Source organism: Parasteatoda tepidariorum, chromosome 7 (genome assembly GCF_043381705.1).
Source record: "Parasteatoda tepidariorum isolate YZ-2023 chromosome 7, CAS_Ptep_4.0, whole genome shotgun sequence".
Taxonomy (NCBI): Eukaryota; Metazoa; Arthropoda; class Arachnida; order Araneae; family Theridiidae; genus Parasteatoda; species Parasteatoda tepidariorum.
The window spans coordinates 17,031,089-17,056,466 of NC_092210.1; the positions used below are offsets into that span (position 1 = coordinate 17,031,089).

Here is a 25,378-nt window from a genome sequence, read left to right on the forward strand (position 1 = left end):
ACATAGTCAGGTTGAGACAATAATTGTAAAAAGTAAGCTTAACTTAACGCGTGTATCGCAAAATCAGAATATATAGGACATAATTAAGGGATAATTCTTTTACAGTTTTTCTTACAGTTCTTCGGTGGATAAAAATTCTAATAATTTTTTTTTTTTAAATTTGTTGTTTCAATTACAGTTTTTTTACACTATTTTAAATGAATGATATAACTGAAAGTTAAATAAATGGAATAAGCGCGTATACAGGCCGCATACTTTTTGGCATGAAATAAAAATGCCTTAGGGGCGAACATTATGACATCAGTTTTAATTGAAGTTGATTTAATTTTTTAAGTTGAGTAATCAAGAAAAAGTGATGAGATGAACCTGTTAAACCTAATTTAATTCATATTTTTTAAAAAAAAAAANAAAAAAAAAAAAAAAAAAAAGACGACTTTTTGTGTTGAGAATGCTTTCAAACATACCGATTTCTTTTTCTATTTTAATTATAAAAAGCAAATGAAGTTTCCAATAAAAAAAATTATTTTATAACCAGCGTTGAACAGCCGAACCGATTTTGAGTTTACGATTATCAATGTTCAACTCCATAACCTTGTAATTTTATACCTAACCCAGAAGACAAGGAAACTCCTAGATAAAGCATCGGGACATACTAGTCTTTGTGGCGTACTTTTTGATGGAACTAACCCGCATTTGCGTTACATAGAAAAAAAACCCACGAAAACCTCCCAAGGTTAGCCCAATGGTAAGGGGATTCTAACCCATGATCCATCAACCAATGAGGATATTTTATGTCAACACTGTGGTCGGTGCGAGCTGGGAGCAGAATTCGTATCGACCAGCCAACGCTGGAATTTAAACCTGGGGCACCTCATTGGGAATCGAGCGCTCTTTCCCCTGAGTAATAGATTTCGTGTTAAGTGTAAACTCAACTTTTCCATAATTACTTTCTGACCAAACAGCAAAAGTTGAAATTTAACTGTTTCATCTCTGTTTTTTGGCCGAATAGTATGAGTTGAAAACCAGCTGTTCCATCGTTATTTTCTCGCCAAAAGAAAAAGTCGAAAACCCAACGTTCCATATCTTTTAATTTTCTAGATCAACACAAAGAGTCGAAAACAAACTGCTTCATTATTATATTTGCATTTCGATTTTTATCTTTTATCTATCTATCATTATAAATCGCATTATATATATATATATATTTTCTTAACCGATGTAAGCTTAAAGAAACAAAATGAAAAATTATGACTTTTTTAGAATTTATAAAAGTCGCAACTAGAGCATGTTTTTAAAAAAATTATGTATTAATCCTTAATAACATCTGATTTACAGTTGTTAATTAGCTATTAATATATAAACTGTTAAATTTTCTTTTCTCAGTTACAATAATTGTTAAGTCTTAGTCCTTTAAATTTAATACTGTACTGTAAATACTGTAGTTTCTTAACTTTCTTCCCTTATCATTTCACTTATTTAATAAAATATATTTTTTACTTAGAGGTCAGGTTTATAATATTTCCTACACAATTCTGGCTGACTCATGTGTTTCTAGATTGCTTTAACTGAAGACAATATTTTCACCAAGTGACGAAAAATTTGAGAATAAAATAAAAAATCCGAAATATTACATAGGAAAATGCAATAGTCTAAAGAGAAGTAAATAATAATAAAAAACAAAAAACAGCTACAAAAATATCCAGATAACTGGATTGAATGTTTAAACAACTACGTAACATTGATTTCCTAGTGAACAACTCTTGTAAAACATTTTTGTTGAAGGCGCGTAAACAAGGTTGTTTCAGGCATTCTTTTACTATAACAAAGTTGGAATCAGAAAAAATTTTAAACAGGCATTTGAAAAATGTAGTCTTAATAGTTTAGTCAAAAGAACTACGCAAAAGATCGAAAATACAAAAGTCAAAGTATTTAAATATACAATAAAATATAAAAAAAAATTATAATTTTTTTTAAGAAACGAAACGTCTGTTAAAACTGAACTGAATAAATTGTTCAAAGGATTAAAAATATCGGTACAAATTATAAAAATTTTAAATTATATAAAAAATAAAATATATGAAAACTGTCACAAAACAAAATATAAACGTTCAATAACAGTTCATAAATCACAACACCTAATTATTTATGACTTATATTTAATTTCAAGTAACACACATTTAATAATTGCATATTTAATTAAAAACAATTCCACATATTTTAACAATTTTTAAACGCCTCAAATATATTAAGTTTTAAATTAAATAACAATTTTCAGATTAAAAAAAAAGGAAAAAATCTATCAGAAAAAGTAAAATAGTTTAATATTTTCTCAACACCCTTTTTCCCCCCTCCCCTTCAAAATGGAATAATTTTTCTTCTGCAATAATATTTTTTTGTATAAGTTCGTGAAAGCTAAAATTACATACATGATTTTTACTATATGAATTATAAACTTATTAAAAGACCAAAAAAAATATTTTTTTCTTATTTATTTACAAAAAAATAAATAAATAACGGAGAATTTTCAATATATAATTACATTTAGCGTGAATAAAAGCTTCGTATATGCGGAAAAATGCAGCTTCGGTTCTTGAAAATGCGCGCTTTTGCGCTCTCTCGTCCCGTAATTAATTAAAGACGGATTCTAGCTAAAGAGGGTTTTTGACCTCAGTGTTCCCCACGTCTTAAACCATCGAATCTCACGTATGGGTGTCAGCACCACCTATTGAGTCGGCATCGCACTGAACCTCCACAGGTTGTTGCACTGAATGGCTGAAATTCTGTGTAAAACACAACAGGAGGTTCAATTACGTCAGGAAATCGTTTGTAGCTTAAATCCGATAAATCACACCTCGTACTCGTTATTTATGTATTTGCGTATAATAGTAAAAAAAAATATTATTATAGATATCTTTATCATTAAACCAACAGTACCTTTTTATGTAAAAATAATATACAAACGTCAATGAAACTCTTTTTAGTTAAAAGTGACAATTCGATTGTAAAAATACAAAGATTCAATCGATATATCAAAATGATTCAGCATCGTTTCACAAGTACGTTTGTCAGACAAATATTTGAATTCTTTTTTTCCACAATGAAAACATAAATAAAAAATTCTCCATTGCATACGATATCTTTATTTTTTATTTACTATTCAATCGATTTTTCTTACTTACGAAAACGTCTGATTTTTTAAACATACTTCGATTGACTGCTCAAAAATCTGATAGGGCGTAACGAAAGTGATCAGTATATAAAAATGTTGGTAATGGAAATATTTAGTATACGTATAATATGAAGGAGCTATGATGGCTCAATGGTTAAAAGCAGTGTTCTAATAGATTAAGGTTCGATCCTCATCAGCGGCTTGATGCTCACCCAGAATCGGTTCGATGGCTACTACCTAATCTGAAAAGCAAAGGCGATATTGTGCACAATTGCTGACCACATTATATTTTATAACGGGTGTTGTACGACCGACTCAAATCTGAATTTATGACTATCAATGTAACTCAACTCGAGCCATGATGGCTTAAGGAATAGAGAGTTCGTCTTCCAATGAGGTTAACTGGGTTTGAATCCCTTCGATGGCTGGTCGATACGAATTTCGCATCCTGCTTACACCGACCACAGTGTTGACGTAAAATGTCCTCCGTGGTAAACGGATCATGGGTTAGTGCAATTTTAACCAAACGCAGAAGAGAATAAAACTTTTGAATCACGCTTAGGGGTAAGCTTGCCTTAGTGGACTATTTTTAGAATAAAATTAGCCAGCAATACCAAGAGAGGTGTATCACAAAAATTTCCCATAGCTTGACGGAAAGAGGACTCTACTGTGATCCATTTACCAGTTCCGGGTATTTTTGCACCAAATTAATGCAGGGACGGCGTATGAATAATTTGTACCCAGAACCTAGATGAAGTTTTTGTCTTTATTTTTTACATGAAAAATATGCTTTCTTGCAAAAGGCTTACATTTTATTTAAAGCGTAAGATTATTATTTCTCCATTCAGTAGGCTGAGTCTTATGATTATTTTATCATTTCTTTTAAAAGTTAAGACTAAAATAGTTCTCTATTATTTGTAATTTAAAGCCGACTGACCAATTACGTGCAATTAAGGCTCTGAGTAGACGAAAAAATTTAAATCCTTTCCCGATACTGCTGCTTTTTTTATTTTATATTATTTATTTAATTATAATTTTTTCTTAATTCATTCGAAATTCTATACAATTAACAGGTTTAGACAGGGCGCGTAGCCAAATTATTCAACAAAAAATAAGCCCCTTTTAAGCACTTTTCAAGCACTCAAATATTATTTTTAAGCACAGTAAAAAAAATCACAATTAGTTAGGATTGGAAAGTTTTTGATAATTGACGGTTTTATCTGGTTTTAACCGTCATGTCCAAAAAAAAAAAAAAAGAACCTTTNAAAAAAAAAAAAAAAAACAACTTTCGGCACTGTTTTCGACAATTGTCAAAATTTTTGAATCATGTAAATTGAATGGCGTTTTCATACGCCGAAATAGATTGGGGATGAATTAATTGTGAAAACGTTGAATAGAACAATGTGAACAGCGTCTTTCTGCACAATTTGTAGCGAAAATCAACATGATAAAGGAAAAAATCTCATTTTGGAAAAAGGAAGGTTAAGTACTTTTTAAAAATACCCAATGAAAAAAGCACCTTTAAGGGCTTTTAAAAAACGAAAATCAAAAATAAGCACCTTGTTAGAGAGAAGAAAAGAACACAGGTGAATTCCTCCCCCCTCAATAAATAAATGAAATGCCTACAGAATAGACACGCGCGTTATCAATATTCCAAAACATAGAAGAAGAAGAAAAAAGATACATAGTTTGTTTACTATAGATGCAATCGAAGTTTACGTGACAGCCTACCTGATGCATACAGGCCAGGCGTTTTCTTTCTGAAGTCAAACGTCGGCCTTGTCAAGGTGAACGTCCTGCACCTGACGTCATAAAGCAAAGCCCCATTTCTTAGGTACGATGATCTTAAAATGCATCAGGGGAGGATTGTTGTGCGTGTGTTGTGTGTCCTCAATTCTGTTACACGGTGGTATTTGTATCTATCTTATCAAACATTGCCCCCGAATACCGTTGATTACATTAGGGGGCGTCTTTATTCAAAAAAAGGATGGTAAGGAAATTGTAGGACACTCATTTTTTTTTTTATTCTCTAAGATATATATATTTTTTTAATTGTCAAGACATTGTGAACGTCTTGATGAATAATAGAAGTATCTAGGATAAATTTCGCTCGTTAAGGAATTCCACTTCGGGAAGTTCGACGGACGCTGGTTTAAAGTTGTAAATAGTTGTTTGATTATAAGGAGGCTGGACACGTTTAGACATGTCGTTACTTTAAAGAGGAAATTGACAGATTTTCGGTTCATAATTTTGTATATGAAATATAAATCACTTTTAATTTTCAAAAATTAAATACACGGAGAAAACAATTCTGGTAAAATTACTGTATGGTAATGATATTTCTTTAGAAAAAAAACATACTTTTGGTATTAATAACAGAAATATACGGAATTTAAATCATTCCTATGGTAAATTATTCGTTCTCGGTACATCGGAATATGGTAACAGTTTATCGAAAATTCCGGTTTTCAAAAATATATTATCAAACATTTAGTAAAAATGCAAAATTTAACCGAATACATGGTTTTTATGCCTTGCTGTAAGGTACCATGATGAAATTACCAAATTTTACCACATTTAACAAATTCTATCACATATTGTAAAACCATATTGTTAATTGTAACAAAATCATTAACAAAGCGCTTCGGTAAAAATTACCAAGTTCATTGGTGTTTCCATAGAGCCAGAAACACGGAAAATTTTTACCATATTTTGGAATTCTTGACCCTATTTTTTTCTCAGCGAAGAGACTCATTTTGAAACATTTTTAAATTATAATTATCTTTTTTTTTTTAATAAACTTAATTCTTTTTCGAAAGATAGTAAAGTAATATGAGTCGAGATTTCTCAGTGGTTAAGGCACTGGAATGTCATTTTGAAGAACTGGGGTTCGATCCCAGCTAGTGACTTGAAGCCCACCCAGCTTCAGATTGATGGGCCTCAGCTCTAGAAAATAAAAGAGGCAGGTGCGCAATGCTGACAGCATTGCGTTAGTCACTAAATTGTGGAGCCTGAATCTTAATGACCTACTATGGACTTTTGTTGGAATGCTTTTACTTTTACTTAAGTAATATACCTAGCGCACATGATGACACAAAAAGTTTATAATATAATCTTTAATAATTAATCACCTCATTGGGAGGCGAGTGCTCTATCCCCTGAGCCACTGTCGCTTACTAGTGAAATATTAAAAGAATTATAGAATATTTTATGTTTTAAATTAAAAACAGTAAAAAAAAATAAAAAAAAAGCTCATTTGGCCCTTTGGAATTACACCATTAGAATCATTTATTGTTAGAAATTTTGAGCGTATAATATGTAGAATTTCAAGCGCATTATACGCTTAGATTTAGTACAATCTTAATATGGTTCCAAGATGACCAAGATAATTTTCATTTCAGAAATAATTGATTTTCCCCCCCCCCCATAAAACGTCAATTTCTTTGAAATATTATTGCACCAATTTTTTCATGTTTCCTTTTCGATTTTTTATTATAAAAAAATTTGATTACTTACTCTAGCTGTCTTCTTCCGAGGGTATTCGTAATCATCTTCTTCATTAGTGATCGTCGAAAAGTTCAAATTTCTGAAATAAAAGAAAAAAAACCCACGTTAATAAAATTCAGAGCAAAAAATTTCTTTTTTTTTTTTTGTAATAAGTAGTAGAGCATTAAGCTAACTTCCTTTTTAATTTATTGTTTATCAAAAGGTCGTATTAAAAAAAAAACCTTTTTTCAATTCTTAAATATAGGAGAATTATTAAATTAGTAGTCCTTTTCATGAAGTTTATAAAACTGAATTAATTTTAGTCGTTTTTTTGTGATTCTGACAGCTATCATACTTTTTTAAAAGTCAAACCATTTATATTTTTTTAATAAAATCATTTGTAAAAATACACAAATACACAAAAGTAATAAGAAATTAGTATTTTTTTTAAAAAATATTCAAATTTTTCCAACTATATAATTCAAGTGAAGAAATCGAGTAAACAGTTTTTTTTTTTAATTTTTTGAAAATCACGTTAGTTAATTGTGGCCTTTAATGCAGAAAATGCATAACTCAAGAAATATATAATTAATGAGCTTGAAGTTACTCAATGATATGCACATTTTAAAATTGTTTAAATGAGCGTTTTGGGTCAAATTTCTATATAAAGAATAAGATGTTTGTGAACTGTAATCTTATTTATTGTAAGATGAAAATTTCTAAAGCATCTATCTAGAAACAATCCTAAGGTGCAATTTGATGTAAAAATTCCACCTTCAAAAAATATAGATGTGGCTTATATCTTATATCATGCTATTTTCCGTACATCATTGGGTAAAACTCACATGGGTTCAGAGAGCTTAATGTTTTTTAAACCAGTAATGATTTTTGAAACCTGTCATTATGCTTAGATCCAAACATCAAACCATTATTAATTTGATATTTTGGTTAGGTTTATGAAATTATTTAAAGGGTTAGAAAGGATTATTAAAAAAGGATTAGATTTTTTTAAAAATGTTTTCCAAATAACAATAAATTAAAAAATATTATTAAAAAAATAAGCATTTATAAAAAATTGCATTATAATTTCTCACCGAACTTTTCAATTCACTATAAAATGAATAAAATTTATTATTCATTTCTTAAATTTCATTTATTTTCATTTAAATTATGAGGGAGCTCCTGGCTCAAGTAATGGGAGAAATTGGCCTTTGTGAAGGACTTTTTGATGGAACTAACCCGCATTTGCGTTACATGGAGAGGAAAACCACGTAAACCTCCCACGGTTAGCCTAATGGCAAGGGGACTCTAACCCATGATCCGCCTACCCCTGAGGATATTTTACGTCAGCACTGTGGTCGGTGCAAGCAGGATGCGGAATTCGTATCGATCAGCCATCGCTGGGAATCGAACCCGTTTAATCTCATTGGAAGGCGAAGGCTCTATCCCCTGAGCCAACACGGCTCTTACTTTAATTATGATCAAAATAATTTGTAGTTTATGATTACTATTTAATGGTTAGTATATCTACAATTACTCATTTTATTTATTGAATTGGAGTTTCGCCAAAAGATGCTCAATCTTAGTTTCTGTAGCTGTAAAAAATTAGCAAATTTCGATCTAAGGTAATGCACGCTGGACTTAGTCAACTGTGGCAACATAATGACGAAATGTTGCCTTTTTTTTCATATTGGTTCATTTAATCATGCTGGAATAATTCTTATGAATATTATCATCTTTTATTTTTTTTCGAATTAAATATGATTTAAGCTGATAATTCTCGCTGTTAAAAGACCAGAGTATTATTTTTAACGTTAAAATTTACTTTTTAATTTATTACGCTTTAATTATGGCATCGATTTGGCATTAAAAAAAAAGGCATCAAGTTCCTACTGCTGAATGGGAAAACACGTGTTACGATTCCCACATTTCATTTTTCCAAAAACCGTGCGATCCAAAATAATGAGGCCTTACTTTCGAAGATGGTTTACTTTTTGGGGGGATCATGGTAGGTCAGTCAACTGTCATGGTCAGGGTTGATCGACCTGTTTGAGGAAATCACGTCGCCAACAACATCAACAATAAAAAAAAGAAAAACCCTATCTTGTCGAAGCCTTTTTCTCGACTCGGTCTCATTTTGGTGCTAGAGACAACGAACTGAAAAGAGAAATGAACTCGGTAAGTGGGTCATTGTGTTAAAGAAACCACCGCTCCTTCTTGCAATGCTCTTTTTTTTACTTCTTCTTCTTCTTCTCGAGAAAAACGGAGCCGGATGCTGTATTAGTTGCACGTGAGAAATATCTTGTGGTTTTTTGAGGCGAAATGAGGGCTTGCTCGTTTGTTAAATGAAAAAAGAATGAACACCAGTTGAACGAACTGTTTCACATTGCGCGGTTATTTATAATTTTCTGTGAGATCTTGGAAACAGTCTGGCACGGTGTTTTGAATATAATATTTTCCGCCGAAGCCATATTNCCCCCGCATAAAACGACAATTTCTTTAGAATATTATTGCACCAATTTTTTCATGCTTTCTTTTCTATTTTTTATTATAAAAAAAATTTATTACTTACTCTAGCTGTCTTCTTCCGAGGGTATTCGTAATCATCTTCTTCATTAGTGATCGTCGAAAAGTTCAAATTTCTGAAATGAAAGGAAAAAATCCCATGTTAATAAAATTCAGAGCAAAACTTTTTTTTTTGTGATAAGTAGTAAAACATATAGCTAATTTCTCTTTTAATTTATTGTTTATCAAAAGGTTGTATTAAAAAAAAACTTTTTTCAATTCTTAAATAAATGAGAATTATTAAATTAGTAGTCCTTTTCACGAAGTTTATAAAAATGAATTAATTTTAGTCGTTTTTTATTTTTTGTTTATTTTTTTTTATACAAGCCAGTGTCTTAATGTTTAGCATTGTGATTCTGACAACTAGGCACATATTTTTTTAAAAGTCAAACCATTTATAATTCTTTAATAAAATCATTTGTCAAAATACACAAAAGTAATAAGAAATTAGCATTTTTTAAAAAAAATTTCATATTTTTCCAACTAAATAATTCAAGTAAAGAAATCGAGTAAACAGTGTTTTTTTTTTTTTTTTTTTTTTTTTTTTTTTTTTTTTTTTTTTTTTNTTTTTTTTTTTTTTTTTTTGAATTTTTTGAAAATCACGTTAGTTAATTGTGGCCTTTAACGCAAAAAACGGATCAACTCAAGAAATATATAATTAAAGAGCTTGAAGCTACACAATGATATGCACATTTTAAAATTGTTCAAATGAGGGTAAAATTTCTATGTAGAGAATAAGATGTTTTCGTGAACTGTAATCTTATTTATCGTAAGCTGAAAATTTCTAAAGTATCTATCTAGAAACAATACAAAGGGGCAGTTTGATGTAAAAATTCCACCTTCGAAAAATAAAGATGTGGCTTGTATTTCATGCTATTTTCCGTACATCATTGGGTAAAACTCATATGGGTTCAGAGAATTTAATTTTTTTTTAAACCAGTAATGATTTTTGAAACCAGTCATTATGTTCAGATCCAAACTACAAAACATTATTAATTTGATATTACGGTTAGGTTTATGAAATTTTTTAAGTAAACTAACCATAAAAAAAGAAGTAGAATTTTTAAAAAAAAAATTATTTTCCAGTAACAATATATATTTAAGAAATTATGAAAAAATTAGCATTTATAAAAAATTGCATAATTATTTCTCATCGAACTTTTCAATTCACTATAAAATTAATAAAATGTATTATTCATTTCTTAAATTTCATTTATTTTCAGTTAAACTATGAAAATAATATGCATTTATAAAAAAAATTTGCATTATTATTTCTCCTCAAACTTTTAATAAAACTTATCATTCATTTTTTTAAAATATCATTTAAATTTAAATTATGAAAAGAATATGCACGCATAAAAAATTGCATTATTATTTTTCATCGAACTTTTCAATTCAATATAAATCCTAGAATAAAGAATTATGTTTCTTTGAAAACCATTTTCATCGTTTAGAACAGTTCTTTTTCGAAAACCATAAATCAGCCTACTTTATTCGTTTTCAGCTTATACGCGTACACCAAAAACAAATTCAGAACTGTTCTAGATGTCTCTCCAGGCCTGCAAATTCAACTGTTTGACATAAAACCTATTATTATATATAATAAATAATATTATAGATAATATTTATTATATATTATAGATAAAATGATGATTGATTAAATTTCATTCTTTACATTAAATATTTTATTTTTTATTTTACAACCGTCGTTGAACAGCCGACCCAATTTTTGGGTTTACGACTAAAGATGTTCAACTCCGTAGCCTTGTAATTGAACCTAATGCCTGGTTCAATTACAGGGAACTCCTAGATCAAGTATTAGGAGAAATTTACCTTCGTAGAGGTCTTTTTGATGGAACTAATTCGCATTTGCGTTACATGGAGAGGAACACCACTAAAACCTTCCACGGTTAGCCTAATGGCAAGGGGACTCTAACCCATGATCCACCTACCCCTGAGGATATTTTACGTCAGCACTGTGGTCGGTGCGAGCCGGATGCAGAATTCGTTTCGACCAGCCATCGCTGGGAATCGAACCCGTTTAATCTCATTGGAAGGTGAAACCTCTATCCCTTGAGCCATTAAGGCTCTTACACTAATTATGATCAAAATAATTTGTAGTTTATTAGTATTATTTCATGGTTAGTATATCTACAATTACTCATTTTATTTATTTAATTAGAGTTTCGCCAAAAGATGCTCAATCTTAGTTTCTGTAGCCGTAAAAAATTAGCAAACCCTGATCTAAGGTAGTGCACATTGGACTTAGTCAACTTTGGCAACATTGCTGGAATAATTCTTATGAATATTATCTTTTATTTTTTTTCGAATTAAATATGATTTAAGCTGATAATTCTCGCTGTTAAAAGACCAGAATATTATTTTTAGCATTAAAATTTACTCTTTAATTTATTACGCTTTAATTATGGCATCGATTTAGCATAAAAAAAGCATCAAGTTCCTACTGCGGAATGGTAAAACACGTGTTACGATTCCCACATTTCATTTTTCCAAAAACCGTGCGATCCAAAATAATGAGGCCTTACTTTCGAAGATGGTTTACTTTTTTGGGGGATCATGGTAGGTCAGTCAACTGTCATGGTCAGGGTTGATCGACCTGTTTGAGGAAATCACGTCGCCAACAACATCAACAATAAAAAAAAGAAAAACCCTATCTTGTCGAAGCCTTTTTCTCGACTCGGTCTCATTTTGGTGCTAGAGACAACGAACTGAAAAGAGAAATGAACTCGGTAAGTGGGTCATTGTGTTAAAGAAACCACCGCTCCTTCTTGCAATGCTCTTTTTTTTACTTCTTCTTCTTCTTCTCGAGAAAAACGGAGCCGGATGCTGTATTAGTTGCACGTGAGAAATATCTTGTGGTTTTTTGAGGCGAAATGAGGGCTTGCTCGTTTGTTAAATGAAAAAAGAATGAACACCAGTTGAACGAACTGTTTCACATTGCTCGGTTATTTATAATTTTCTGTGAGATCTTGGAAACAGTCTGGCACGGTGTTTTGAATATAATATTTTCCGCCGAAGCCGTATTGAAATTTTAATGTCGGGGTATGTCATCAAGAAATATTGATATTTCTCGATACTTTTTCGATTTTAAAAAGTGGTGACTTGTTCGTTTGTTAAATGAAAAAAGAATGAACACCAGTTGAACGAACTGTTTCACATTGCGCGGTTATTTATAATTTTCTGTGCCATTTTGGATCTGCATGTCATTAAGTTTCTATATAAAAATAGGAATGTTAAATTTTGCAGTGCTACAATTCTTCCAAAATATGAAATTGCTATTAAATGAACGGCGATATCATAATTTTAATTACCATGATGGATTATAAGAAAAAATCAAAACTTAACAATCTATCGCGATATTTTTACTATTTAACTAAATTCTTTTTTTTAATTGGCCATTATTTTTGTTACCAAAATGAAATTTATCAACAATCATTATATTATCGTATTCGATTAATATCTTTATCGATAATGGTTACGATAATATCGTATTTGATATTTATTGCCAATTATAATAACAATGTTATTGTCGTCAGAAATTATACCGATATTATCCTTGTTGTAATTATCATACATACGGTATTTATCGTTAAGACACTATATACGATATATGTTTATTACGAAAATATGCTTTAAAAAATTGTTATCGCGATGTTTAAAAATATATCAATCACCCCACCAGACGTCATTAATTGGTTAATTTATTGGAAGAATTAAAAAAAATAGCAAAATTACAAAACTACAGAATTTATCTATCATGTATTTAAATCCAAAAATTTAAATGATTGAAATTAAAAAAAACAACAACTTAGCATGATCTTCTAGAAATATCATAATTAATGTATGTTGTACCATAAAGATAATTTTGAACTCAAAATTCGCAATAATAATTATTTTTATTTTAGATATTGCAGTACTAATACTGATTGAATGTATCAAATGTACGTCTTACAAACCAATTATATTAATGCGTCGGATACTGATATAAAAATGGTTTCAAATTGAACGAATCATTTAAATAGTACTTGTTAGTTCTAAACTCAATAGCGATATCAACTTGCTAAATTTGCAGCAAATATTATTTATATTACGGTAAAACGTATAATTGTAATGGTTCAATGCAGGGATGTGGTTCTACGTACACATATATCAAGCTTTTAAATTTTTCGAATTCACGAGTCTCGTTCCAACTTCCTCTAAACTCGTTAAAGATATCAATTTAATAAATTTGCAGGCAATACCATCTATATTATGGTAAAACATAGAATTATAGTACCGCGTAGATAATTCAGTTAGTTCTACATACATATGTTACGGTTCAATAAGTTTTTTAAACTCATGGAGTTCGGTTCAAGCTTGCTCCAAAACTCTGTTAAGGATATCAACTTGCTAAATTTGCAGCAAATCCCATATGGTAAAACATAGAATTATAGTGGTTCAATGCAAAGGTATTATGGTTCTACGTGCATGTATANGCATTATGGTGCATCATATGTATGGTTCTATCAATTTTTCAACATTATACAATAATGGAGAGGGGAAACGGATGCAGTTTAAAATAAAATATCGTCTGTTCAAAATGCAATTTTTGGTAAGTGTTTAATTTGAACCCTATAATAATGGATGACGGGGGTGGGGGGTGGAGATTAGATTCACGTTTAAACATTATATCGTTCATATGAACTGTAATCTTTGCAAAGCATTTCGTTTATACCCCATAATCATGAAAAATAGGTAATGAACTTCTATTTCTTACCCGATAATACGGTTCAACATGTCATGTTGAATCAAACGTGAATGGCTAAAACGGTTCAATGTACAATCAATATGGTTGTTCAACGTTAAAAACCACTTGTTTTTAAGTCACATAACTACAGATAACCGATTTGAAACAGTTTCCACCATGTTCTCTTATCTCGACATACATTAGCATAATATATAAAATGGAATTTAATTAACAACCGCACATGTTCAGATGTCTGTAACCCTTATAGAATAGTGGCGCGGGTGTGTTTTTTTACGAGGTCCACGACCTACCTTACCTCGTCCTTTAACCCCGATGAGAAGAAGAGGTTCGCCGTCGCCCCCGAAAAAATGCGGTCATCCCTTTCCACTATCCGCTAGCACATTGACACTAGCTTTCGATTCGATATCAGCACTATTTCTGGATGGAATACCCTTTGAACAATCAAGTTGTAGAAGGTTTTTTTTTTTCTAAAAAAGCTTGACCTCCTATTGGCTATTCACAAACGAGTGAAAATTCATTTAGACGCGGCATCAATTAGCATAACACTTTTTGTTCTTGAATTTAGGTTGATGGGACTCCGTCACGAAAAAGGTTATACTTTTAATGTGTTTTTGCGTTCGTAAATTGCCGTTTGTGATTTAATTATCAGCGTCTGGCGTTACTATTTATGTGAGCTGTGTTTTTAATATAGTTAAAAAATAGTTGGAGTATTTATAACTTTCGATTTTTTTTTGTAGTATAGTTAGAGAAGTTATTTAATGGTTTTAAACACATTCTCTTTTAGCTCATTTTATTTTATTATTATTATTTTTTTCAATATTACGAATTTTCTTCAAATTAAATAAATTAAAATTCTATATGAAGCTCCTAATTACATAACTTAAATGTTTCCAAGGATATTGAACTAAGTGAAGGCTGTGCAATATTTTTTTAATAATGCCTTTTTTTTTAAACTAGTGGATTTTTAAAATGAGAGTAAAAATTAGAATTTCAAAACTTTTAAAAAATTTTTTCAATTATATATGAAAATCAAAAGTATACTTAAGATATTCTGATGCAAAGATTTTTACAGGAATGGAGCTGGAAAAAAAAAGCCCCCCTCCTCAAAAAATTTTTTCTCTTCATTTTTTTCATTTTCTTATATTATTTCATTTATTTTCCTCTTATTATTGTATTTTTTTCTCGTTATAATCCAATTTTTTATCATCCAATTTATTTATCAATTATTATTTATAATCCAATTTAATTTTATTTAACATTTTTAATCTGTTACTTCAATTCAATATGCAAAAAGATTTGAAAGCAAATGTTTAAAAAAAAAAAAATTTTAAATTTCAAAATTTAATATCGAAACAATAAAGAAATGTGTTGTTTAATACTTTATTTATATATACAACTTTTCAGTGTGGTATACAATATTACTATTAGAAGAAAATTCCAGAAATTGAAATGTTTTATTTTGGGGGGGGGGCATTAGAACTATTTTAAACTAATTTTTTCCCTTTATCGCTACTTTCTATATTTTTACACAAAACAAGTTTCGAATATGGTTCTACATAATTCAAACACCAATGTTTGACGGTAAGTGCTAAAATTATAGTTTCATGCAAATTATTTTTTCATTTATTTATTTAAACAAAATTACAGCGTTGTCATACACGCAGATTTTTTACAGAACCCATTTAATTTTTTTTATTGTATTGTGAATCTAAAAAGGTTTGTGGTTTTTCAATAAACTTGGATAAACAAAGCAACATTGTTAACGATAATTTAAAAACTACTAATTTATTTAAAAAAAAACACAATTATAGACAAAATTAGGAAATTTAATTATTAGAAGCAATAATAATCACAGTTAAGAACAATAATAATTATAATTACCATCGATTATTTTAAGTTACATTGCAATAGAATTATAATGAAATTGCCAAATTGAATGCTTTGTGAATTGCTTCAAAAAACTGCAAAAACTATAAAAAACTGCAAATGTTTAAATATTTTAAGAAGATAAAAGACAGTTGAGGAATTACATGAATTATTATATCCTTTCTAAAACACTATCTGATTATAAAATATTTTAATGTTTTTTGAGGGGAGGGGGGAAAGGACATTAAAACTATTTTAACCAATTAATTTTAAACAGTAACTGAATAAATAAATATTTTCTTCGACAGTATGGTTGTAGTAAAAAAAATAGGTGATTGTGTCTTAAAAATGCTAAATGTTATTGCATTCAAATGCAACTTTAAGTTTCAATTTAAGGAAGAAGAAAAAAAATTAGACAGCCTTTATTTTTCACAAAAACAGAAAAGAAAATCCACAACCTGGATGGGCAAAATCATCTCAATCTTTGCGCAATATTTTTGTAGCAATTTAACCAACTGTATTTTGAATCAATATTGAATATTTTTACACTTTTTTCAGATGTTTAAAAAAATTAATTATTCATACATCAAATCTAAAAGCAATGCAATCCTACTTAACCTGGCACTAATTTCCGAAGAGCGAAAAGTTCAACATTTTTATCGATTTCGAGGTTAAAAATAGAAAGGAAAAAAAAGCACACAACTCGGCGATGTTTTTTCGTTTAATTGAAACAAGTTCACGGAAGTAGTAAATTCTCTTTTCAAGAAAGAAAAAAAAAGAAGAAAAAAACTACAAATTGACTCAAGAACTTCACAAAACAGAACGAAGAGTGAAGTTTGTCCTATTTAAAGATTCAATCCGATTGTTGTCGAATTGAGTGATTCAAAATCAATTCTTGACTCATGTTTAGCATTTTTCGGATCGATTAAAGTGTTGAACTTTTGAAAAATCGGAAAAACAGTTCAACATCCTCAAGGAAATAATTTATTTTTGTATCTTTCCAAAATTTCATTACTCTCAGTCATAGTGCAGTTTCACCTAGTTTACTCACAATACAAATGCTATTTTCAGTAATCTCTTCATGAAGAAATGATTGACGTTTAATAAATCGTTATTGAAAAAAATAATAATAAAGGCATTGCAATGTATTTGATTAAATGAATAATTCAAGAAATAATGAGTAAGACTAAAAAAATGAAAAGTTTCATTTAAAGTAGACTATTAAAATTCCATGCCATTAAAAAAAATCATTTTTCACTTAAAAATACAAAAAAATAAACAATCAAATCAATCACAAATAATATTTTGTTATAAACAGAAGTGCAAAATGTTTATATTAAAACTATTATTTTGCTTTGCACATTTGGAATAAATGACAAAAGGACATTTATTCTCCCAACATTATTTAAAGCAAACAATTTTATAACAATAATAATATAATAATATTTATAATAATAATAATATAATAATATTTATAATAATGATAATATAATAATAATGATAATATAATAATATTTATAATAATAATATAATAATATTTATAATAATTATATTAATACTAATAATATTAACAAAATTAAATAATTTAATTAAAGAACTAAGCGAATCTAAAATAATTTAAAAAAAAAAAAAAAAAAAAAAAAAAAAAAAAAAAAANAAAAAAGAAACGCACGTTTGAATTTCAGATAAAGTTTATAACGATTTATTTAATTCTATAAAAATCTAAGCAGATTTTCATACGAATTTTTTAGCATGCATAAATAAATATATATATATTTTTTTAATCTTAATAGTTCATTTTTTATTTAATTTGGTGTACCACAGAATTTCAGGTTTTTAAAATACCAAATGCTTACTTTTGGTTTTAATAATGAAGACACTCTTGTGAGTTTTCATGTGTTACAAGTAAATTTTTATTATTTTTTCAACTGAATTATTTCAAGTGTCAAGTGAAAATGAGCGAGCAATGCGACATGAAGAATAAGCGAGCAAAAAGACCAGAAAATAGCAGCGCTAACAGTTTCGAAAGGGGGGTGCAATTTCTATAATAATTAGAAAAAGTAAACATTAATTCTTGTGTTATTTTTGACTAAATTGGTGATTTCTTCCCTTTCCACATTATTTAGTTTTCAAAAACTATTATCGGTAAGGAATTAGTAAAACTATTAGCAGTTGTATAATCAGTTGCAGCCATGTACCGGAACAATGCGTCGTACAAGATTAAGTCTTTAAAATTTAATTAGTTTTGGAGTTATAGATAGTTAAGTTGCGCTTAAAAAAAGATCCAATCTGCTGGCATAGTTTAGTGCGTAGTGGAAAATGCTAAGCAAGCGTAATGAAAAAGTCATCTTTGAACTTAGAAGAATTTTTATTAAGCAAGAAAAATTATAACTAAACTTAGACATCACATAACTTTATAAGAGAAAACAAAGAGTATTCTACTCTCCGTAACATGAGGTAACTTAAGTCACTCCACACAGTCATGAAAATCATTAAATCTAATCTTGATTTGTCTTATATATATTAAAGCATATTTAACATCTAATCAAAAAATAACCTTTGCATAATGAGGCTAGAAAACGTAATATCCTAAAATTAATATGTAAATTTTGTCTTTAAAAATATTTTTAAATGTTCGAATTCCTTCTTTCCGTGCTTTTTTCGAAGGGTTTCCGTCGAATTTGTGATTCCTGACTCGCCGTTCTTCTTACTCGAACCTTGTTCTTTGAAACTCGTAGTCTGACACAATCTAATATCTCAACGACGGTTATAAAATAAAATCATTAATAGATATATAATAATAATATAAAATAAAACCATTAATATAAAATAATTAATTTTTAAGGGATAAAAAGTCGGTCAAAAATTAGTTGGCCGAATTTTTTCTTCATGGTTAAACAACAAAGAAGAATAAACTTTTTATTTATTTTTTGATCAAAAGAACCGAAGTACCAATGAAATGTCGAATTTTAGTGCAAATAAATCGTTATACAGTTCAGCTAAGATGTTTTTAGTTTCCTCTTGCATCACTAAAAATATGATAAAAAAGCGTATAAAAGTTGAAAATACATTATTCTTTTGATCAACTTATCAGTGACAGATTCCCGCAAACCCCGGTGAAAGGACGCGTGTACGATTTCAATGGAATATTGTTCTAAAATTCACTAGACTCTCTTAATCGAATGATTTTTAGTAAGTGTGAATATGAAAATTATTTTATTCCGATCATGCAATAATGTTGATTAGTTAATCAAAAAAAAAAAAAAGTCCTTATATTAAAGGGAGATGACAGAAGATAGATGAAACAGCACCTGACAAGAAACAAGAGAATTGCGTAATGTGAAAGCGGAGAAGAAGCAGAAAACAAAAAAAAAAAAGAGGCCGAATGTAGTTCAGGTCAAAGTCGGTTGACGCAAAACAAGGTCACGCCGCCGTGGCGAGGTGACCCAGTCACGTTGTCGTTGCCATTGGCAACCGGAATCGGCCTTGGATATCGTCTCCCCAAAACTTTACAGTCACATGGTTAAAAATTTGACATGAAAGGGTGCAAAAATAAACAAATGATTTATTATTTATCATTAGAGACGTGGGGTTAAATATTTTTATTTTCATATTCTTTATTTAATCTTTACTGTAAAAATTAACATCGGGCTCAAAGTTTGCTGATTATTATTTGACAGCTTTATCGTAACGATCCTTTAATTAAGAGAAAATGTACTTAAACTTTATTACTAAGTTTAAATAGTTTTACAATTGTATATGGAACTGTAATTCGAATATTTTGCATTATAAATTCGATATTTTATGCAATTTTACAAACTTCCATTCGAATACTTTGGATTGCAGATTTAATCTTTCATAATAAGTCAGAAAATATATTTCGATTTGATTTTTTACAATAAATTCGATACCCTGAGTCAAATAATTACCCAAATACTGTGCATTATATTTTGACTATAGGTATAAAGAAAAATTACATTCAAACACTTTGCTCTAAAAAATTTTGCAGGATATATAAAATAAAATCTTCGATTCAAATATTTTGCTCTAAAACTTGATGTGCCGTGCTTGGCAACAAAAAATTATTTCATATTTATGTTCCATACACTTGACCAAAATAAAGTTTTATTTCTATACTTAGCACTTAAAAATCGAATTTTCAAACATTTTACAGCATAGTTTTCATCTTTAAATATATATTTTTACAACAGAGTGTTTTAAAATAATCACGAGTTTTCTTTTGAGTCGAATTTTGTGTCATAGTTTATTATTTTCGAATAAAGTGTTTCTAGAATCTAATTCTAAGTGATTAGCTGAAAAGCGCCAAAACATCTTTTTTTTCCCTTTTAAAACAGAGGATTAAACTAAAACCATTAGTCTTTAGAGTGTATTTATTTTTCTTCCTTTCAAAAAAAGAGAGAAATATTATGTATGAGACCGTTTTGTAAACACAATCCGTAGCGTTAAAATATTCAAATAATTTGAATAATTTAGTATGTTTTAAAGACTTTGTATAGATTATATAAGTTGCTATTAAAGTGAATTAAAACTAATAATAATCTTAAATATTCAAGGCTCAGATGGAAAAGAAGACCGAACCATAATTAAATTTTTCTTAATAAAAATTGAGGACGGCGAAGTTACGTAAAGACCGAGTACAAGAACACGCTATGCATAAAATAAAAACAAGAGTGATTAAATTTTACTATTTATCATCTATTTGACTGTTTAAAACAAAAAGAAAAGCGCTTATGAACTGTGCGAAAAAGAACATCAGATCATTAGTCAAAAAGAATGGGTTCCCACATTTTACTTTCAAATGCGAAACGTGCTTCAGCCAAAGAGTTCACACAAACGCTTTGACCTTGTTTCTTGAACAGCAAACTTACGTCACATAATTCTTCAAAGTTTTTCAAGACGCATGAAACCAGTACAAAATAAAATTAGAATAAAGGAATTTCTTTTGGATTAAGATTTTTTTCCCAAATACATTTGTTTTCTTTAATTTTTTTTTGTTTTTTTTTTTTGAAAAAATAATTTTTTTGTTAGTACAATAAACATGCTGGGAACTACTTTTAAGTAATTTAGAAAATAATTTACTTAATACTATTAAGTACTAAGTTACCTAATAGTTTGCATAAAGAAGAATTTTTTTTAAAATTTAATAGAATAAATATAAATATATTAAACAACAAATGAAATCACTGGATCATATTCAAGCATCTCTGATTCATGCACAACCATCGGGGTAAGCCTCTTCATAGTAAAAATATGCAAGAAATAGGGGAAAGAAGAAGAAGAAGTAAAATTTGTTTAATAAATCCAATTTTACATTATCAAATAAGATTTCATCAAATAAAGTTTTTTTTTCGGGGCACGGTTTATCAATTCCATCCTGCATCTTGATAGAGTTTAATCAAGCTTAAGCGAGTGCTTAATCAATATTTATAATTAAATAATTACATGACCCACCTGGACATGTAAGGCTAAAAATATATGCCATATTAAAACTGTTATATGTCTCTGGTATTTCGGATAATACAATTTTCGAGTTCTTCTAGTTCGTTGGGCTATTAAGAAATCAGAAATAAGAACTTATTTAAAGAAGACGTTGATGTAACTGCCAGTCATTAGAAATAAACTTAATTTTAATGTAAATAAACTTTCGAGTAGCAGAGTTTGTAACTTCTAAAACGTTTTCAAGGAATTTTTAATAATTATCAGTTCTTAACGACACAAAAATGTTCGGGTGTTCTAAAAATAGACAAAAGAGTTCATTTTGCCATGCTGGCACGCAAGATCTGTTACAGCAAATTCCACAGCTCAAGAATTACAATCGCATTCAATTCTGTTAACATTTTTTTTTCTCAATCAAAAATTACCTTCGTGTCATTGGATAGAAGTGAAATCATTCCGGAAGAAATCGATATTTCCGAATTTGTCACGTGGGAAAAACGGATGGGCTACAATCGATCGTCTGCCAAAGAAAAGTCATGCTCTGGCAACATTCAACGAAAACATTCTGTGGAATCTACGTTTTTACCTTAACTTAGATTACAGCTGGTTGTCAAAATTAATAAATTCTTTTGCAATTGTTATGCTTCTTTTTTACAAATATTACAAGCTCTTGTTTAAAGGTTTGAGGTACACGTAAAATTTATATTCAAAATTTCTAAAACATTATTCTTAAAATTAGCTTTGAAATTCTGCTTTCAAAAGAATCTCGAAATTTTTTATTTGATTAAAAATCAGACTAGTAAAGAATAAGATTTTTTTTAGCAAACGATTCTATGAATATACCGCATTATAAAACTAAATTTTATTCTTCAATAAAACTAAAATATCAAAGCTATTTTCGATTCTTGACTGCCTGAAAATAATTATTACAGGTTTTTAACCTGTAATAGTTATAATTATATGCAGTCAAGAATCCATAATTTATTTAACATTTCGGTTGTATATAGATTATTTATGTAAAATGCCAATGGTAAAAAAAGTAGCAAAATTTTATAAAAGAATATTTTTTTAATAACAATATGTTGAATGAATGATTAAAATGATATGCATTTATAAGAAAAAAAACATAAGCAATTTTCTATCGAGCTTTTCAATTTAAAATAAAATAACTAAATTCGAGGTAAAATAATTACGTTTCTCTGATATCGATTTTCAACGTTTATAACAGTTTTTTTTAATGTCATAATTAAGTTTATTTTATTCATTTTCAACATACACGTACATAAAGAACAAATTCATAATATGAAATACTTTATTTTAAATATATTAAGTATTTTCAAAATAATTCGTAGTCTTTTATCCGATTAATACCTAAAGCCGCTGCTGATTTTTTTTCTTCATAATTTCAGGGTTCCGCCAAAAGAAACTTGATCATTTAGGGTTCCATAGCCGAAGAAAAATTGGGGAACGCTCAGCTAGAGCAATAATTTATGCAATTTCTTGATGGAGAAAACAATTCTATAAATGTAGGCTTATTGGAATCATTTTTAATTTTCTATAATTATAAGAATTTTTTTTTAATATTATACAAAATATTAACACAGTATTTCAGTAAAAGAAAAATAATTTTTGAGGAATAAGCTGTTATTTGAGCACTATTTGGAAACTCATTTTAAAAGATGGCCACTAACTTTAAAAAAAATCCCTGATTTTTTCCAGATTGATTTTATTGAATAACCCTGATTTTTGATAGGTGGCATAAATTTTATTACTACATTTTCAGTTATGTAATTTTTCTTTACATAAGATTTATTGTATAAAAGAATATTATACATAATATATATTAGGGCACTTGCTACTGGAGTAAAAAATAGACAATTAAAAAAATAAAATCATTACACGTCAAGCTTTTTGGAAAAAATAATGGGTTTTTAGGTACTTTAAACTCAAATTAATTCGTTTCCCCTAAATTTAAGAATATTTTAATTTTCTGAACTTTCCTTGATTTTTCCTATTTATAAAATTACCCGACTTTTTTCAGTTCTATGGCTACCCGTGTCGTAATAATATTATAGTCGTACTATTTCTAAGAGAAAATATGAGTGCAGAATAGAATTATCATATATATTATAAACACTCATAAATAACAGCCATAGTTATTAAGTTTTACATAATCATGCAAAATATAAATTTTCTTTAAGGTACGAATAAAAAAGAAGCATAATGCATTTTTATTAGTTCCATTATACTCTTTGTCTCCGAGAAAAAATAATTTCCAAATTACTAAGACCTAATGTCATTACATTCTTGCTTTTCTCATGATTCGGATTTATGAAAATAGTTATATGATTTGATTCCTTCAATTATGTTTGTAATAAAAGATGACAAAAAATATTTTTTTCTCATTGTTTCTGATGGGCTATTCACTCCAATCAAAAAATGACCTGAAACCGGGTCATTATTCTGTTTTGGTGTTCTAAATATAGAAAATGCTCTTCAGATCCTAGTCACTCGCGTGATCTATCAGCATGTGATCTGTGACCTAGATTTATTTTTCAATACGTAAGAAAATATTTAGTAATTTTCTTCAGATATATATAATTTAGAAATGAGTGGCAATTATTTATAATTTACTTCGCATCATGTAATAAAAAGAATAACAATAATATGCTGACGAACTTTTTTGTTTAATTGAATTTATTCAAAGCAAAATTGAATATTTCGGCAACAAAGATATGGGGTCTCGTACGTAATAAAAATTTCGAATTCTTTCAGATAAATTGCTTAACTAAAGAATGGACAGACTCGGATTTATAAAATGGATATTTTCCACTAGAAAATAAATACTTCGCTCTATAAAAAGTGTTTTTCTTAATAAATGGATACTTTTTTCGATAACAGTGCACTTTCCACAATAAAATGAATACTTCGTTTTGTAAAAGGTGTGTTTTCTCCTGTAGAATATATAAAGCAGCGTTCCCAAATGGTGTTCCGAGGAACCCTAGAGTTTCAAGAGCTAGAACTTTTTTTTTTCCAGTAATGCTTTTTGAGATCCATACTTTGATCCAATAGATAATCCATTATTATGCAATATTTTAATTGTCTTTATGAAATTATATAAAGTAAAATGACAATGAAAATAAATGGCAATTTTTTTTTAAAAAAATAGATAATTTTTCTAATAACAATATTTAGAAAAGGACAAGCATTTATGAAAAATTACATAAGTATTTCCCAGCACATTTTTCAAATCAAAATAAAATAACTGAGTTATTTAATAAAGAAGTATTGTTTCCCTGATAACATTCTTCAACGTCTATGGCGACGAAAACCACCATTCGGTTTATTTGTTAAATTTTTAGCTCATGTTTATGCACTAAAAACTAATTCTGAACTAAACTAACTTTATGAGGGAAAATTCAACAGTTGGATATAAAACCTAATTTAAGATTATTAATGATAAAACGACGAAAAACGTTCATTCTTCTTATTAGTAAATATAATGAAGTCTTCATTTAAGAATATTATTAAATAAAGTAATCATTAAATAAAGTGAACTTTTTTTTATACATTATAACATAAGGGTTCCGCCGAGAGGTGGTTGATTATTTAGGGTTCCATAGCCGAAATTCCTTATTCTGAAAAATTTTATTTGATGACATTCTTTTCGACTATCCTTAAAAAAATAACATTTGGAAAAAATAATTATTTTCTCATATCCTAGAAAAATGTTTGAAAAATATTTTTAACTTCCTTAAAATATTATATTTAAAATTAATTTTTTAATATATTACTAAAAATAATGTTTGAAAAAACAATTTTCATATAACCTTAATAATAATATTTGAGGAAATAACTTATACTTAAAAAAATAACATTTGAGGAAATGCATCTTCCTTTACAAATTTTACATTTTCCAGTTACCTTATATATAAACTTTTCCCAATATTTTTAAAAATAATATTTGGAGAAATAATATTTTTTTAATGTTCTTTAATATGTGAAGATTTTGTTTCAAATATCATTAAAAAAAACTCGTTATTCGTTTTAAATATTATTATTTGCAG

The 25,378-nt window shown here is 28.5% G+C and overlaps 1 protein-coding gene across 5 annotated transcripts in view; it reads right to left on the reverse strand.

Annotated features, from left to right (window-relative positions):
• Positions 1-25,378, reverse strand: part of LOC107449733 (transcription factor cwo) — an 80,233-nt gene that overhangs the window by 27,277 nt on the left and 27,578 nt on the right. For 4 of the 5 annotated variants that reach the window (XM_043039589.2, XM_071183123.1, XM_043039590.2 and 1 more), the window contains exon 2: positions 9,228-9,297. In XM_043039589.2, coding sequence (XP_042895523.1) covers positions 9,228-9,297 — 70 coding nt within the window. Of the gene's footprint in view, positions 1-6,685; positions 6,756-9,227; positions 9,298-25,378 lie in introns of all 5 variants that reach the window. The other variant, XM_016065361.4, reaches the window with a different exon arrangement.